Here is a 19,339-nt window from a genome sequence, read left to right as displayed (position 1 = left end):
GTTTTCACATTTAGCTCCTAAACTCTGGAATGGCCTTCCTGATATTGTTCGAGGCTCAGACTCGCTCTCCCATTTTAAAACTAGATTAAAGACACATCTCTTTAGCCAAGCATTCACATAATACTTAGCTTTTATACTACAGTTGAATCAGATTGAATGCATTAATATTACGAACAGCAGCTACGCTAATTATTTCCCATATGCTTTTCTGTTGTTATCTCTGGACGCTAGTCCCGAGGTAAATACAGATCGTCAGCTCCAGTCTGTATCCAGCCTCTCATGGAAACTACAGATTCTCCAACACCCGTGCAGAGACGACTCGGCGCCTGTGAAGAGACGACTCGACGCTGGCGATATGTTTATGCCCTAAATCAATACATGATTAACTAACTGTATTTCTCTATGTACATTTCTGAAATGCACTTTCTGTAAAGCTGCTTTGAAACAATATGTATTGTGAAAAGCGCTATACAAATAAATTTGAATTGAATTGAAATTTGAATTGAATTAAACTGAGTTTTTCAGCCCTACTATATGTTCTAAGCTACATAAAGGGGTGTTGGGTAATCTCAGATCCTCTTCTCAATATTGTTCAAAAATCTTCTATTTCTTATTAACCCTCTGAGGTCAGTGGAGGCACCGGGGTGATTATTTTTAACTTAAAATATAATTTTTGGTCATACAGATAAGGGTAATACATCATTCGAAACTTTTATTTGTGTACATTCACAATACCCACAAAACATTGCAGTTTTGTAAAATAAAGGAAACAAACGGGGTGCGCTTTCTGCCGTCTGTTTCCGTGAACTTCTTTCTGAAACACGTCACAAACAGGTTAAGTTCTTGTTATTTGCTCTTGACATTAACACTCATGCAACTTATGGCGCTTTACCACTGCATGGTACGGCTCGGTACGATTCGGCTCGACATGGCTCGCTTTGCTTTTCCACTGCAGTTTAGTACCGCTTCAAAGTGGGTGGGATTATAGACTGATTGTTAAATTTGCTGAAAAACCTTTTCATTCCTCGTCGCAATTTCCAGCTCTCGCTGAATCTGCTCCTCAGCTACCAACGCGAGGAACGTCTGCTGCACCTCGTCTACTGACCAGCCATTTCTTTTTTCAAGTTTCTTTTTTTATTATTTCAAGCAAGTTGTTTAATAAAAATGTATTTGTGCAAACAAATAAAACTGTGGTGGCTGTTGCTGACTATTTAAATCTAGCGGGTTTGGCGTCTCGTGTTGCAAATATAATGACGCTTGTAATGACGATTCTCTCTGACCAATCAGTGATCTGTAGTGTTTCCACGTCACATTTTAGTATCGTTACGGTACGCTTGGAACCTCAGCAGAGTTGGTACCCATTTAAAGCAAGCCGTACTGAGCCGTATCATGCAGTGAAAAAGCAGCACAAAGTAATCCGAGCCGAGCCGAACCATGCAGTGGAAACACGCCAATGTGAGCCGTACCATGCAGTGGAAAAGCATCATTATAGATACAGATAACCATGTTGTTTTAGGTTTTACAGATTCTTTTATGTTAATCAGTTATCGTTAATGCAACCATTCAGATTTCAATATGTTCACTGTTTCACAGCTTTAAGCTGGTCGTGACAATGGCCACATATCAGATTTGTTTCAGAGATTTTGAAACACTATCCACACTTTTGGCATGTGTAAAGGTCCCGTTATACTTCAAGCAAAAGCGAAGAAAGAACTGATATGACGTCATTTAAAACAAAATCAAGTCAAAATGAAGTTCGTTTGGGGAGTTCGGAAACAGCTTGACAAAGCAAATTTTTCGCTAAAGTTCCAGCTGGTAAACACTGGATACCATTGGTCCATGCCGATTATGTAATCTGTGTGTACGGAGGCTCGGCCTTCTTTCACGTGGAAATCTTTCCTGGTTCATTTGTCCTGTTCAGTACTTGGAGGTCAGACGTCCACGAGTGAAAACATGAACACACTTTAGAGCTGCTGTCCGTGTCTCGTTTCATCAGATTTAATACGGTAAAACTGCGTGATCTTAAGCTATCTATTGTATAAAGTGATGTAAGTTAACGTGACAGGAATTTTACTAGAGTGGTGAATTACAGTGCAAAACATATCCACATTGCTATGATCAGATGCTTTTCTAATGCTTTATAAAAAAATGCTTGCTGTTTTTGCAATTTTGTTGTGCGTTTTAGTTATTTGGAGAGGAAAGCACACAGCACCTATTTACATATTCATCTAAACGCCACTCACAGCAGTGTGAACGTCAGCGGATGTTCTCTTACAGTGTATCACTGCTCACGTATTACGAACTTCATTTTTCCCCTAAACGAAGAACAGAAAAAAAAACTTATATCGGGGCCTTATGGCTCTTCTCCAGTGTGAATTTTCAAGTGCTTGTCAAGAACTCCTTTTCGGCTGAAATTTTTTCCACACAGTTGGCAGGTGTAAGGCTTCTCTCCAGTGTGAATTCTCATGTGGTTATTAAGGCCTCCTTTTTGAGTGAAACTTATGCCACATTGTTGGCAGGTGTAAGGCTTTTCTCCAGTGTGTGTTCTCATGTGGACTTTAAGGCTTTCTTTTTGATTGAAACTTATTCCACACTGTTGGCAGGTGTAAGGGTTCTCTCCAGTGTGAACTCTCATGTGGACTTTAAGGTTTCCATGTACATTGAAACTCTTTCCACACTGAGAGCAGGTGAAAGGCTTTTCTCCCGTGTGAATTCTCATATGGACTCTAAGGCTTCCTTGTTGATAGAAACTTATTCCACACTGTTGGCAGGTGAAAGTCTTCTCTCCAGTGTGACTTCTCATGTGGACTCTAAGGCTTCCTTGATGATTGAAACTTATCCCACACTGTCTGCAGGTGAAATTACCTATAGTCCCTGTCTTTGGTGCCTTTTGAGCCCTTTTTCGTGAGGACGTTTTTTCAGTCTGTGAGCAACTAAAAGACTTTTCTTCAGTTATGAAATCATGGTGTGTCTTGTACTGATCTTTCTCTTCCATTTCATTCAGATCTTGACTCTCCTCTTTCAATGGCATCAGGTCTAAGACGAAAAAAGACAAAAATGAATCCCAGTTTAATGCCACAAAGCAACAGACATCAAAATTGATAATGTTAGTTCCTATACGCAGTCAACTGTGTTTACATGGCTTTTTAAAAATGGCGGGTGCCTGAAAACGTTCCTCTGGTGTGAAAGACCCTTATTTATTTTGTCAGAACGGGGTTGGAACTAAACTCTGCAGGACCGTGGCCCTCCAGGAGTTTTTTAGCCCTGCTGTACTTTACTAAGCTACATAAAAAAGTGTTGCATAATCTCAGAACTTCTCAATATTGTTCAAAAATCTTCTCTTTCTTTAGGACACATCTTAAAAACTTTCAACAACTTATCTGTACAACATTTTTCATTGGATACATGTACATTCAATGACATTTGCAGCGTAGGCTATTCATACGGTAATCATGCAAACACACCCACCACCTCAAACAAAGCATCAATCTTAATCCGATTCCTCTGCTTTCATTGTTTTTGGAAGATGCACTGTGAGGAATAGAGGAGGGTTTAATTTCTGACAAATAAGTTTTACTTTTACTAAGTATTACTTACATTAGTTAACGTGTTATTGCTATATAAACTTATACACATTTTACTAATTGGGCTTATCATAAACTATATCGGCAAACTGAAATATGTGAAATCGAGGGACACACGTTTGAATATGATTTAGTACGAATATGATTTATGTATGATATACACAGGCAATTCAGACAGCTTTCCAATTCCGTGAATTTTAAGTTCTATAATATATAATATGATACAAAAGTACTATGAAAGTATACACTATAGCATGATGAATGTTAAATTTACAGATTGATCAATAAGTCTGTAAAATGACTTTTCTCAAATGAAGCTTAACATATATTAAACAGTGGCAGCCTGAATAAAAGGAGTTGACCTATTCGATTTTAAAAAACTTACCCAAACAGCAAACAATTCCAGCAGTAAAGCTTTAGCTTCTTGATTGATGCTGTCAAAAGATTTGGCTTTCTCAATGGAAATGCTCCAGGTCACAGAAATGGAGGGAGTTTGGTTGGAAAATTTGATAAGATATTTTATTACACCCTTTCAGAAATCATATCATGGTAGCAATGCTTCTATATGCTGGAGAAACTGTGGAAACCAAAATTCAAACCATTACCATGTTTTTTGGGATTGCTCTGTTATTATGGATTATTAAGAGAGGAATACATAATGCTTTTAAATGATATTACACATTTAAAAATATCTTGTATAGTAAAACCTTATATTTTGGATATAAACCTCAAGAATGGTTAAAAAGAGATAAATATTTAATGAATATATTGCTGGTGGCTGTAAAAAAGAGCTTCACCAAAAAATGGTTGTCACATGAGAGCCCTACCCTAAACGCCTGGATGGAAATTACAATGGACAATTTCCAGTTTGGAGAAGATAACAGCATTTTTAAACCATAATATGGAACAATTTGCTTTGTGCTGGAAAAAAATGGACCAAATATGCAACATCCCAAAGACCTGATTTTATTTTCTAGTTAATATTTAGAATGCCCAGTAAGACTACTCCCTACATGTACATAGTTCTTTTCCTCTTTTTTTGTTGTTGTTTTGTTTAAAAAAAGTTTACATTTCTGATGAGTAGATGTACGGCAAACACGACTGTATGGTGTATGTATGGATATATGTATATGTATTTGTACGTTGTGTGAGTATGTTTTTGATATGAAGATATCTGATATAGTATCTGATGTACATCTGATTGAAGTGTAATGTTTATATGAGAAAAAGTAAATAAAAAAATTAAAAAAAGATTTGGCTTTCTGCTTCAAATTAAGATCTAGTGTAGGTCTTCTTTTGACAAATAAATCCAGATTTTCATTAAAAGTTTATCTCGAAACCAGCATGGATGATAAATTATCAACAATGTCCTCCTAACTAAGATGAATTGTGTTTTCCATAGCGAATAGCGCTGGCTATGTTATCAACGTTTTTGCCCCAAATCCTGTTCCCCACAGTGGGCAAAACTTGTCAAAGTTAGTGATAACAATCCCCACCAACTTAGAGGGACGATATGATGTCATTTGAAATTAGTCTTTCGTTGACTTGCTATGGCTTGGCCCTCTGTAATATAATAGCTGGACAACCAATCACAGTGCTGAATGTGTTTGGTGGAAAAGATCTAATATGGAGAAAATGGACGACTGCACAACACAAATTAAATAGGCAGATTTGAAGGGTTTATTTCCTCAAGATTTAGATGGTTACAGTCATTTAAGGAATTCCAAAAATAACATTAGAACTGATGGCTTTTTAATTGAAAAAGTATTATTAAAGTAATAATTAAAATTTGTTATATATATTTTCCACAATAGTTTAGGCCCTGACTGAGGATAAAAAATAAAAAATAAAGTGTCTTACAAAAGTAAAATCAATATATTGTTTTACTACCTTACAATGTTTTTAGTGAATTGTGAGCATGTAAATACAAATTCAGTCGTATTTAAAATAAGTGCTTAGTTGATTAATTACACTTCCATTAGGCTACTTACATTAGCCTTTCTCTAGAGTTGGTTCAACCTCCACATAGGAAAAAACAAACAAAAAAAAAACCAAGAGTTAAACGAAAAGTGGAAGTCAGGTCAAGAATGCTATGATCCAGCCAAGAAAACCATGTACTGCACCAACAAATGAGAAGAGCAATAGAAGCAGTTAAACTGAAGAAAGGAACACACCAAACCGACGCCAAAGAACTGGCGTTAAAAGCCGACTGTCATTGGAAGTTGCACTTGAACACACCGGACAGACTACAGCCGACAGCCAACTAGCATGTACGTTCTGTTCTGCACTTGCGTGAGAGGACATGACTCTCCTATACCAGCAGGTGGCAGTAGTCTGTATTCGGCAATCAAAAGGGAAACCGGAAGAGCTAGAACTATGTATATACAAAGCTTAGCTTTCTTTACATCAGCCGCACTCATTACTGACGGATTTGTGTAGCTTTTTCAATTATGTTTGCTAAGTTACAAATGACACTGGCATTGTCAGCCCTTGATGCCCCCCTGGAGAAAGAAAGAAACGGATAAGGAGAAACCGCACTAAATGGGTGAAATCATGGATACTGCAGCTACAGGCAACAAGGGGCTTTTCCGAACCTGTGTCGAGAGCTGGAGACAACCGAAACCTCAGACTTTAAAACTTTTGCTTGGCTTTTTCCTGTTCAGTTCCACATGTTGAAGGAACTTCTCACTCCACTCATACAGAGGCAAATACAAACTCTCGAGATTGTATCTCCCTTGGGGAACGTTTGATTATTACCCTGCGCTTCTTGGCAACCTTGGTCTCCCTACACTTGTATTTTAATTCATTGGCCACCAAAAAAGAAAACATTAAGACAAATTCTAGATTCTAAACAAATGATTTTGAATGACTGAATAAATGTAGAAAACAATAATATTGTTATGAATTGTTTTGGCCATGATAATTGTGTGGTGAAACTCTGATATTGTGTCAGCCCTAAGTGATTCTAAACTTGTAAAAACTTTTGCATTACATAATCTCAATCAATTCAATCTTGATTAACAAGTGAGTGTGCAAGTCAAGTGTTTTATTATAAAATCTGCAGTGTAATGGACAATGGAGCTTAAATATGAAATATACATACATGTAAGTACAATTAGGTACAAAATAATACAAAATGTAAGTCAGCAGGAATTAGTTATGTGAATGTGTTACGCATCTTCATTGCCACAAACATTACAGATGTGTATGATTGCTGGCAGATAGTTCTGGTGCCACAGAATACTTAAAGAGACAGTTGTCCACCTCATGTTGAAAGTGTGGCAGTAAATGTGGTGGTAGACTGCGCATTCTGTGCTCAAAGTTTTTGCAATATGCTGCAATGGCGTCATTGTGGTCCTCCTGATGCGCTATCCTTTTCAAAATTTTGCCTATGGTACAAAGCAATTTAGATGACTCGTCACTGGCAGAGTCGTCTAGGGACCGCCTGCTACGCTTCTTCCGAGGCCTCGGAGTGCTTGTCCGGCTGAATGTGCTTTTCAAAGGGTCATCTATAATCGATGTGGATTCTGCTCCAAAGATGCTGCATTCTGCCAGAGGACTGCAGGGCCTTTGCTCAGACTCTAAGTAGGGCTCTTCAGGTGTGCTAGTCCGGGTGTCAGTGTGTGGGCCATGATCTGAGGGTGAACTGGAATCACTAGCACATAAAGTTTCCTATAAAAAAAACACCACCACAAAAATATATACACAATGAGAGGGGTGTTACACTATAGAACTAAACACTCAAGCAATCATAACAATAATGGGGCATTTTGCAGGGCACTGTAAAAACAAAACCCTGTAAATTGGCCTATATTTGGTTGAGGTGAGGTCAGGTGTGAAATGCTGGTTTTGAATAGCTACCATTAGTGTCATTGCAGTGGCAGAGCGCAAATCCATGGGGGCCCCTCTGCGAACTGCAAGTCCGATTCGGTCATTTATTTAATAATTTACTTGATTTTATCACAGGAAATTGCTCGTGCATAATCTAAATCTCTGTCCAACATTTTAAAAGGAAATTTTCATTTTATTTACATAGGTGAGCCAATGGATATCACACTGTTAAGTGCAAAATTTGCTCTGTTGTGCCAGTGAAGAAGTCTCAAACCCGTCAATTATTCACTACAGAAAGTGAAAGTAAAAACATCTGACGCTACATTAACGGTTGGCTACATATTCTCTCAGAGACGATGAAATCTGAGCTGAATCTACTTCAATGGGCTGATAACGGTGTATAACTGTTTTAATTTATTTTCTTAATATTTCTCTTGTGGCCCATAAGTAGCGAAAAAATTAGAATTGGAGTATTTAGTGTAAAACAAGTTGTTTTTGAGATGAGGAGTAAGCTAATCTAACTAATCCCTCCAACAAGCGTGCCCGTCAGCTACGCCACTAGGTCAATGTGATTATTATGGCTTTATTCAGATGCACTTAATGGAACACTGTGGATGACAAACTGGAACTAAACCAAGAACTAAACCAAGTTAACATGAAAGGCTGCATGTAAATAAAGTGCTATTAACCATCACTTGGATAATCAGTGGCCATATTTTGCCAATTTGTATTTACATTGTTGACATTTTGTTGATGCTTTGATCTGAAGCTAATTACAGGAAGTAAATGAAATAAGCTAGATGTGATGTGTATTTCCCTTTAACGCAAATTAATAAATATATATATATTATATATATATATATATATATATATATATATATATATATATATATATATATATATATATATATATATATATATATATTACCCTGATAGCTAGCTTGGACGTGGTTTCCTTTCTTTTGGTGTGGGGTTCCAAAAACTGTAGCCGGGTCAGGATCCAGTGTTGCCTGCCCGTCCTCTGTGCACCTGAACTCGCTGAGGCTTCACGCTTCTTGTAGCGTGTGTATTGTGTTCTCAGAGATTCCCACCGCTTCTTAAGCTGTATTGCTGCAAGACAAAGTTCAGTTTTGTAAGCAATGTGCATACTTAACATGTCTAACTAAAGGATAAATGCAGTGCCAACCAGTGTTGGTATAATTCTTTCAAATAAGTAATACAACATTGCATAAACTGTTCTTGAACTGGCCAAAGTATCTGAAGGGAGCAGATCACATCGAGAACATACATTTTAACATTACACGTTTGATGCTAAATTCACTATTGTTTTATATAGAATGGTCTATAGTCTAGACCAGTGGTTCTCAATCCTGGTCCTGGGGACCCACAACTCTGCACATTTTATATGTCTCCTTTATCTGACACTCCCAGTTCAGTTCATAGAGCTCTTTCCTAACGAGATGATGATCTGAATCAGGTGTGTTAAATGAGGGAGACATACAAACTGTGCAGAGCTGTGGGTCCCCAGGACCAGGATTGAGAACCACTGGTCTAGACCAGTGGTTCTCAAACCTCTCCTGCCGGCATCCCAACACTGCACATTTTCTTTGTCTCCCTAATCAAACACACCTGATTCAACTCATCAGCTCATTAACCCATGTGATAATGAGCTGATGAGTTGAATCAGGTGTGTTTGATTAGGGAGACAAAGAAAACGTGCAGTGTTGGGGTGCCGGCAGGACAGGTTTGGGAACCACTGGTCTAGACAGTATGTAACAATTACATCACAAGTAACTGTAATTCATTTACAGAATTAAGAGCATTCCCTTACTGTACTTTTTCAAGAAGACAGTAATTACATCTCATTCTTCCCTCGGGTCATTTTGACCTGGAATTTTTTTTTTTTTTTTTTAATTGAGTGTTCTTTAGAGAGGTCCAAGACCCAATGACTTTTGTCGCACTTGAACCACGAATACACAAAAGATTTATGGATTCGAGGCGTTTTGTGGTTGAAATTTAAAAAAGTAACAAATCCTTCCCTAGCGGGTCATTTTGACCCCCTTAGGAATTAATGGAATCCGAGGAATTCTTCAGTACACATAAAATAAACCTAAAAATGCTCAAAATTAAAAAAAATAAATAAATAAATAATAAAAAAATAAAACTTTACCAAAAATGATTTTATAAATGTCCACATGTGTATCAAGGCATACTGAAGAAAAACTGACTTTAGGACACAGGGGAAACAGCTCATTTGCGCCATATAGTGCTAAAGCCATCTAGTGGCAAGAATCACAAAATATGTTATATTATTATTTTTCCACAAAAGATCAGCCGAGACCCAATGCAAGATATTTTGAGCTGAATTAAATTCAAAATAACTCACAATTTCATGAATAAACCTTTTAAATTGAAAGAATGTGAGGAATGTGCTTACTATTTATTATTAATTGGTTAAATCTATTAATTTAAAGTGGAAAAAATAAAGAAATCTAAAAAAAAAAATGCATTAAAAAAAAAGAAAAAATATTATCTAAATATAAAATAAGATATAATATTATATACAAAATTTCTGGACAAAAATAAAGTATAATTTTTTGGCTTCGGGTAATTTTGACCCACGAGGGAAGGATTTCTTACAAAACGCGAGGGAAGGATTAAGTAATGCATTACACCCAACACTGGTGCCAGCAAGTAATTTTTGCTCTTCTGGTCGCTACAGTGCGGATTAAACACAATACAACGGTTCATGACTAGTGAACAATAATGAGCAGTTTTTGCTAACAACCTCAATAGCCAAAAAGAAAAACTTACCTGATATAACAAGTTTTTCTTCGATCTCACGCCAGAGTTCACTTTTCACCACTCTGTTTGCATACAGTTTCTCTGTAATGTCATACAGAGGCGGCCTTTCCTGGATCATGGTGACTAGCTGGTCTTCGACGTCTTGATTCCACAAAGCCATGTTATTAAAATAATCCTCTGGTCAAATGAGATGACAAGAGTGACAAGTGAGTGAGTTCCCTCTTTACTTCGTTGTTTGTTTGCTTTCTTCAGCTCAGTTTCTCTCTCGCGCGCTCATTCTCTTTCTCTCCGACGAGATCCGCCACGATTGGACATGCAGAATCGGCTGAAAAACAGCTGACGGCGACCGAGAAAACTTAAGCCGACCGACGCTCAAAAACCACGCAGCAAACCGTCAGCTTGGTGTGTCCCGGGCTTTATTTGTGCTTGGCCCTGATAATTGCTGCTTGCAGCTATATTTCTGATTATTTTCGTGTGACTGATCATATGGAGCTAGTATGAGTAACAAGATTCTGAGCCAGATTTGACTGCAATAATAAGGCAACAACTGACAAATCTTCAAATCAACATTTAAAAGTGCTTGTGTAATATTTAGGAGGATCTGTTGACAGAAATGCAATATCATACATAACTATGTTTTCAGTGGTGTACAAAGACCTTACATAACAGGGCTCTACAGTGCGAGTATTTCACTCGCATTTGCGCCTAAAAATAGTCATGTGCGAACTTGAAAAATAATTTACGAGCACAGTGCGCGAGTGACAGGCTGTTCTCAATACACTGAACAACAGTGCGATGAAGCGAAGCATACCATTGATTTCACATGGAAAGCAAGCAAGAGGACGGGGTCGCAACTGCGCGATGTGAACATGATGACGCGCTTAACTTTATTCAAATTAGAGCGACGATTTGAATCGCAACCAATAAGCCAATCACTGAAATAGTGTGGGAATGTGCGGGAACTGCTGGATTTTAAGTGAGTCAGTCAAGTGAATCCTCCCAACAGTGCTAAAAATAAACATGTGAGAGCGTGTTATTGGCTATATGTCATGTTGTAGCCAGATATGATGACGCTACTGCAACACGCATCACGACGTGATGATCGAGCGATCTATTCATCAAAGCCAACGCGCAAACTGCCGTAAATGAAAGTGAAAGTAATTCGTAGACGCTCGGCTCAACACACAATCATATTCAAGAAATGATATGATATTAATTAGGCTAGTGCTGCTGTCGCTCTCTCCTATCGCTGATTTTGAAATGAGCTTATGATCATTATGCAGCTCATATCTGTTGCTTTTGGTGACGTGAACTCTGTAGGCCTACATTAAATCTGCATATAGTGCGGGAATAGAAGATCCGATTTATATCAGTTTTGCGAAAACACACTTATGTGACTATGTCTGGCCCAGAAAGCGAGATCGGAGGAGAGAAAAAAATATGATCCGAATCGAACAGTGGAAACATAAAAACATACAGGACATCATTAAAACTGCAAAAAGTGTTTAGCCTACTTATATTTGTGTAAAACACAACATTCTGCTTTTGTCAAACTGTAACCTACAACTGTCACCCAACCAAAATCACACACACACAAAATTATCTCATCTTTTGGACATTCATCATATTGCATTGGTTTTCATTTCTTGTCCTAAAACAAAGCACTAATCTGTTTATTTAAGTTACACATTCTAAATTAATTAAAGAAAATCAAATGTGTTTTTAATGGTAGTATTATTTTACACAAAATAAATGAATTATAATTCAGATGAGAATAAAGTTAAAGTTAATTAAAATTTTAAGGAAACAAATATATTGATATGAAATATAGCAAATTAATTTTAAATTCATTCAGGTACAATTACCAAACATATCTCAAGGTCTTTTGAATAAAGGGTGGCAGTCTTTCATTATCAACTGTTGTTGTGGACTATACTGGAGAAGTATTTGTTCTCCTTTTGAGTGAGATGTTTTTATGTGGCTAATTGAGCAAAGTGCTTCCATATATTTTATTATTATTAGTATTAGTTCAAGAATAAAATAAAAATATCGGATTGATATTGGTATGGGCAAATAACCAAAGCTGTGGCATCGGTATCGTATAGGAAGTGAAAAATTGGTATCGGGACATCCCTAGTTTTGATCAGTAAAAAAGCATAAAGTGACCAGGTGTAAACAGGCCCCTACACCATAAAAAAAAGTCAAGTAAACACTTTTACGCAACACAGTATGACGCCTATAGTCATTATCTCAAAAGACCAAGTGCAAAAAACAAAACAAAAACAAAAACATAACAAGGAACTCCCGCACAGTGCAGAAACTGAAGTTACGACCAAAACAGTCGACACTGAGGACAGGAAGACGACAAAAACTAATTTTTGAGGACAACTTAAGGTAGCCTACTGCAAGTACTGCAAAGAAAAAAAGCAAGCGGGCATTTGTTTTGCTTTTAGCACTTTATACTTTATTGAGGTGTTCATTCTTTTTATATATTTTGAAGTAGGCTAAAAAATAATAATTGCATAATTATTAAACAGGTAGTTCACCCAAAATAGAAAATTCTGTCATTTATTACTCTCCATCATGTCGTTCCAAACCCGAAAGACTTTCACTCATCTTCGAAACACCAATGAAGAACTTTTTGATGAAATAGAGAGATTTCTTTCCCTCCATTGACAGCCTACACAACTACCACTTTGATGCTTCAAAAAAAGTTCAAAAAAAGTTCATAAAACCAGTCCATATGAATTGAGCAGTTTAATCAACTTTTTTCACTGTGCTCCTAAATTTCTTTGTGTGCCCCTAAATTTTTTTAATTTAGGAGCACATGTACTCCTTGGGAAGTTAGCGTAGAGCCCTGCATAATGAACCGTTTTTTTTATTTTATTATTACTTTAGAATAAGCCATTTTTTATCTACATACACCGCGTGTCCCCTTACATTGAAATTGTACATTTTGCGCTGACAAGTTTCTACAGTGGCCCTAAACGGACAAACTTCTCTGTGTAGGGCTGTCGCGGTGAAGGAATTTCCCTTGCGATAATTTTGAGTGGCTTAATAGCGCGATATGCTGTATTATCGCCGTTTATTTAATTTGATTTATTTATATTTATTTGTTTCTATATAATTAAGTGTTACGATGTGGTCAGCATGCACAAAAACGAGGACATTTTCAGTAACCAATGTAACCGCAACTAAACAGCGTCTCTGCGCATTGAAAGGCTGTCAGTCAGCGCGCTGTCACATTGTTACGGCAACAGACTTTGAGTCATAAACCATTCATTCAACGAACACGTTAAAAAAAATGCTGATTCATCTAAAGATAGATGTAATGAAACAAGGTGTTAATTACTTTTAACTTTGAGATCCACTTTTCAAGGCTCAGCTGACCAGCAATGCGTTGCATGGGTAACGCTGAAACTTCACTTAATTTGAGACCAATGGCACTGATTCAATGCGTGACTCACTGATTTTTTTTTACGCGGCTTCCTCGCGCTGTGGAGACTGACCACTGACGCCATTCATGGTAAATACCCTTAAACGTTAAAAGGATGATAAGACAAATATGTTGCTTTCCTTGGACATGGCAACCATATAACGAATATAAATGACTTGACCTCAAAGACATCAAGACTCAATCGCACGCGCTCAGTCGATCCCTCTCTCATTCACTGTCTGTTTAGGCTTATGTGCAAATCCATGAAGGCTCTGTACAAAACACCATGATAAACAGCCATGTTATCATTAACTTATTTAACATTCAATGTATGCACGGAGTTCAAAATAAGAAGGGCATTGCCTTAAGACACGAATATTGCATTCCTCTGCGGTTGGCTTGTCAGTAGCGCGGTACTGCAAAATTGCAGTTATCGAGACAGCCCTATCCCTGCGTGTTTCGTCACTATGTTGTTCTTCGTGCAAAGAAGCTAGCTAAACTCAGCGAATAAAACACACAATGGGCAAGTAACAATAATATTAGCAATAACATATCGTTTTGTTGAATTATTAAGTAAACACAATTTCTTAATTTATCTTTGTAAAGAAACATTGCTTAACTGGCTACTTGCTGCTGTCTCAGACAATTACATTTTCCTGTCGGCCACCGTAAATTTTGATGGTTGCAATTCGTAACCTCACCGCTAGATGCTGCTAAAATTACAAGTATGAAAGGTAGTCTTTAAGAACGTCTCAATATTATATAGGCCTATTTAATGGATGTAGGCCAGGAAGAGCTGTGCATGTAGACCTCACTACCCTAGCTAGTGACTGACACTAGCGCCTGAAGTCTGTAGGCGCCCGCCTCCCACACCGGTGCGGTGAAGTGATGAGTCTTACCTTAGGATCCAAGCAATCCGATTGGTTCAAAGCACAATTTATGGGTAATTGCTTTAGTGCCTGGTTACAAATCAGATATCTCTTTATTATACAAGTCGTTTGAACTAGGCTATGTTTTAACGACCATTAATATCTTTTAACCTTTGTTTCATATACTAGTTTATAACCAAAGCTATAGATTGTGAAATTAAACATTTCTTGTTCTTTGTGTTTTTTTTTTTTTAGTCAGCTTAAATAGTAGCATAGCATACAGCTATCTGAAATGATTAGAGATCTTTTTTTTTTCACAATATCAAAAAACATGCCTAAAAAATGCAATTTATTTAAATTTAACTAAATAAATATTGAGGATAAAAATAAAAGATTAGGCTACTTGAATTAAAGTTTGATTAATTACTTTAAGAATCGTGAGAACAGCTTTAGATTTAGATCAGGCATACTACTGGGGTCCTAAGCTGGGACTCAGCACTTCACCACACCGGTTCAAATCTCGTTTGGAGCGGGTCGAGTAGGACAGGTTACATGAATTCAAATGAATAACATAATACAAGTAATGTACTTTGTCTTATGCTGTCATTCAGCAGCAACTGTTTATATTTAGGCTATATGCTATAAAGCCATCTAGTGGTTACAACTTGGTATTGCAGATGATAAACGGTGTTTAACTTATGAGTAAATATTTAGTATATATATATTTTTTATTTTTTTATTTATTGAACATGTTAAAAAAAAATACAACAACTAAATAAGAACAAACAATCAACAAAAAAGATCATCAGCAGATAATCCAAATAACAGTCATGTTCAAAGGGGTAGGAAGAAGTTAATATAACTTTTCATGTCCTACCCCCATTCATTGATATTTTTAGCTACTTATATTGTTTGCATAATTATATATTCAAACTAAAAAATCAACAAAGCTCTGAAAATCACTGTTCCAGTTCATATCCATCTAGGATTCTTTTTTTAAATAATAATTTCAGCTGCAATAAGTTTTTACATAACTTTAAATCATTATCGCCGTTGTTCCACAGGATAACACCCTGAGTTGTTATACAGTGGAGCTTACTATTTGTTCGAATTAATGGTTTACTAAACATTGATATTCCTCTGAAATTGTACGTGCTTTCTCTCAATTGAAAAAGCTCTTGGATATTTCTAGGCAATTGGTTATTATGTGCTCTAAAAGCAATTTGAATAGTTTTGTAGTCAATCAAATCTTTAAATTTTAATATTGAGTTTAATGAACAATGGGTTCGTTGGTTGTCTGTATGTAGTTTTATGTATGATTCGAATAGCTCTTTTTTGTAGGATGAAGATTGGATATGTATTTGTTTTGTAAGTGTTCCCCCATACTTCCACACAATAAGTCATGTATGGGAGTATGAAGGAACAGTACAACATACTTAGAGAAGCCTTATTCAATAGTTCTTTGGCTTTATTTAATATTGCTAATGACTTGGATATTTTAGTTTTAATATACTTTATATGAGGTTTCCAGCTTAATTTATTATCTATAACTACCCCAAGAAATTTTATTTCAGATACTCGTTCTAGTTCTATACCATTTATCATAAGTTTCTTATCTGTGTCTGTTAATCGGTTCCCAAATATTATGAATTTGGTTTTACTCAAATTCAGTTAGTTTATTTTCATCAAACCAAATCTTCATCCTACTCATTTCCTTTTCCATAGTATCCAGAAGCTTCTCCAAATTTTCACCACAACATAGTAGGTTTGTGTCATCAGCAAAAAGAATGGTTTCCACAATTTGTGACACTTCACATATATTATTTATATAAAGGTTAAATAATAATGGCCCCAACACTGAACCCTGTGGCACCCCACATGTAACCTGCAACAGCTGTGATTTATTGTTTTGTATTTCAACATACTGTTTTCTGTTCTCTAGGTAACTGGATAACCATGTTAGTGCAATTCCCCTAATACCATATCTTTGTAGTTTTTGAATCAATAATTTGTGATCTACAGTATCAAAAGCTTTTTTGAGATCTAGAAATATCCCTACTGCATATTGCTTCCTGTCTATGGCAATTGTAACTTTTTCTATAAATTCTATCAATGCAAAAGAAGTTGATCTATCAGCTCTAAAACCTAAAAAAGCTCTAAACTCTAAAAAAATTGCTGTTCATATAAAATGCTATGTTTGGCGATGAAGTCATTTAGCCTTATAAAGAACATTTTTTCCAGTATTTTAGAGAACTGTGGAAGCAATGAGATGGGTCTGTAGTTGTGTAGTATATGTTTGTCTCCAGTTTTATATATTGGTATTACTTTAGCTATTTTAATTTAATCTGGAAAGACACCGGTTTGTAGGGACTGATTGCAAATATGGGTTAGAGGTCTTGCTATGGATTCAATAATGTTTTTGACTGTGCACATATCAATATCATGGCAGTCGGTCGACTTCTTACTCATCAATTTATTTACAACATCAATAAGTTCTTTTTCATCAGTCCCTCTTATAAATATTGTTTCTTCTACAAATAACTTCTTACTTTCTACTCTATCACTACTACCCGTTTTTGGAATATCCCTTGCCAGTCCCGGACCAACATTGACAAAATATTTATTGAATTCCCCAGCAACTGAAGCACTGTCAGTGATTTCTGTATCATTTGATACCAGCAGGTAACTTGGATATTCATCTTTTCCCCCCTTTTTTTTTAATAATAGCATTTAAGACGTCCCATGTTTTTTTTACATTATTTTTGTTGTCTTCCAGTAGATTGCTATAATAATCAACTTTACTGTATTTAGGGGTTATTTAGTAAAATCCCCCTTAAAATACATACATATATATATGACATTCTTTAAAACTATCATTCATTTCTGTAGAGCTGGACATTTTAATAAGGATCAAATGAGTGAGTTCAGCTTTGAGAATGAAACTAACCTGTTTGTTCCTCAGTTTCTTCATGTTTCACTCTGAATGTTTCTTCAATCTTCATCTCTTCACTCTCCTCTTTAATAAACTCCATCTTTGTTTGTTCCTCAGTTTCTTCCTGTTTCACACTAAATGTTTCTTCAATCTTCATCTCTTCACTCTCCGCTTTAATAAACGCAATCTTTGTTTGTTCCTCAGTTTCTTCTTGTTTTACTCTGAATGTTTCTTCAACCTTCATCTCTTCACTCTCCTCTTTAATAAACGTCGTCTTTATAACAGTGAGTCACGTGGATCGCAGTCGCTTTCACCAGTTTTTCTGTGTGTTTGTCCTGTTTAAGATGAGAACGACAGAAAGAATCATTTAGCAAAGTATTTGATTAAATTGACTTGGACTTTTGAAAAGCTTTCATCACTACTTACCAGTGACTGAATTCGTGTTTATTACAGTTTTACAATAAAGGGTGCGAAATAAGACGCAACTTTTGTACTCTTTTTCATTACTTTGCCCACACGACTTAAATAAATGTTAGATAAAGCAATGCAATATTGCATTTAATAATACAAAATACATTCTGCGTCGCTTTAAACAGTTTATATCGCTTTAAACATCTTAAACATTAAAACACAAACCTTTCCCCAGCCGAATTACAGCAGATGCAGGAGCGCGACGCAACTTTATGACGTCATAAATCAAGACCAAAATAAAAGTCCTGTTCACACGCTGCTGCGCCTGAAATCACAAAAGTGCATAGAAATTTACTTCGAAAAAATATAATACTGTATATACATACACACACACACACACACACACACACACACACACACACACACACACACACACACACACACATGTATATATATATACACACATACATATAAAGAAGAGATGACAATTCAGAGCTGAATGTATTGGTGAAATACATTTAATAACACAATGGTAAGGTTAAAAATACAGTTCACATTGAGAGTTAATAAACTAAAATTAAAGCTATAACACAATGCAGTCACTTAATTATTATAATTATGTTTTTTTTGTCTTAATGAATACTTCTAATGAATTATTTTTCCATTTTGACACGCATCTACAGGCACAGTAGTTTATTGTCCCATCCAGCCACTATCTCCCTGAGATCAAAGGCCAATCACTATCTCCCTGCCGATCCCGTGGGTGCTCCGGCAGAAACATAAATCATCGCCTATACCTGAGATTTACGTCTCTCGGGTTCATCCACTGTAAAATTACAGTAAAAAAAAAACTGTCCCAAACCTATCTATCTATCTATCTATATATATATATATATATATATATATATATATATAATATTACATAAAAATTTATAAAAATGAATGAGGAAATACCATAACTTCACAAGCAAACAGAGTTTCTGTGGGTCCTTGAAAATGTGGTTTGATCAAATTTATGACCATAAAAAGTCTTAAATAGTATAACAAACTTAAACTATCATTTTAATAGGCCTTGAATTTGGGGACGTAAAAACAGACGCTGCGGTCTAGATATATATGCAAATACAGTTCGAGACCCTAAACCCTATTTTTCTTATGCCTTATGGCTATAATAATTATTAGTTTATGGCTTTAAAATTGGAAAAGTGACACAAACTATGTCAATAACTGTTGAAAGATTATGAAGATTTCATGAAAATAAATCTACTGATTCTATGACAATCATTATTTTAAGACATTTTATATATATTTCAGGTATTTTAAGACTCAAATGAAGTTGATATGTCTACATTTTTAATATCAGGGGGAAAAAACCTGACATTTATATGCATTTCAGTACTGACATACATATAAAGTCTTATTTTGTTTTTGTTTCATCACAGTGGTCACTATTTACAAGACAAAGTCTCAT

General features: G+C 36.0%; 1 protein-coding gene across 5 annotated transcripts; it reads right to left on the bottom strand.

Moving 5' to 3' along the window:
- Nucleotides 1–693: 693 nt before the first annotated feature.
- LOC308689234 (uncharacterized protein) lies at nt 694–18,191 on the bottom strand. Of its 5 annotated transcripts, none has more exons than XM_081362871.1 (5): nt 18,094–18,191; nt 17,473–17,792; nt 10,230–10,397; nt 8,344–8,525; nt 6,611–7,256 (listed from the first exon to the last, which is right to left on the bottom strand). In XM_081362871.1, the coding sequence occupies exons 2-5, from the start codon at nt 17,699–17,701 to the stop codon at nt 6,780–6,782; spliced, it is 1,056 nt and encodes a 351-aa protein (XP_081218997.1). In that variant the 5' UTR covers nt 17,702–17,792; nt 18,094–18,191; the 3' UTR covers nt 6,611–6,779. The 5 variants fall into 5 exon arrangements, with proteins under 5 accessions (XP_081218998.1, XP_081218997.1, XP_081218996.1 ...); XM_081362870.1 differs by having other exon boundaries at nt 17,884–18,113; XM_081362873.1 differs by lacking the exon at nt 10,230–10,397 and having other exon boundaries at nt 18,094–18,115.
- Nucleotides 18,192–19,339: the final 1,148 nt, after the last annotated feature.

Source organism: Scardinius erythrophthalmus, assembly GCF_964197995.2.
Source record: "Scardinius erythrophthalmus genome assembly, chromosome: 4".
NCBI classification, from domain to species: Eukaryota; Metazoa; Chordata; class Actinopteri; order Cypriniformes; family Leuciscidae; genus Scardinius; species Scardinius erythrophthalmus.
Note: the sequence above shows the minus strand (reverse complement) of the source record. Positions and strands in the feature narration are given on the sequence as shown.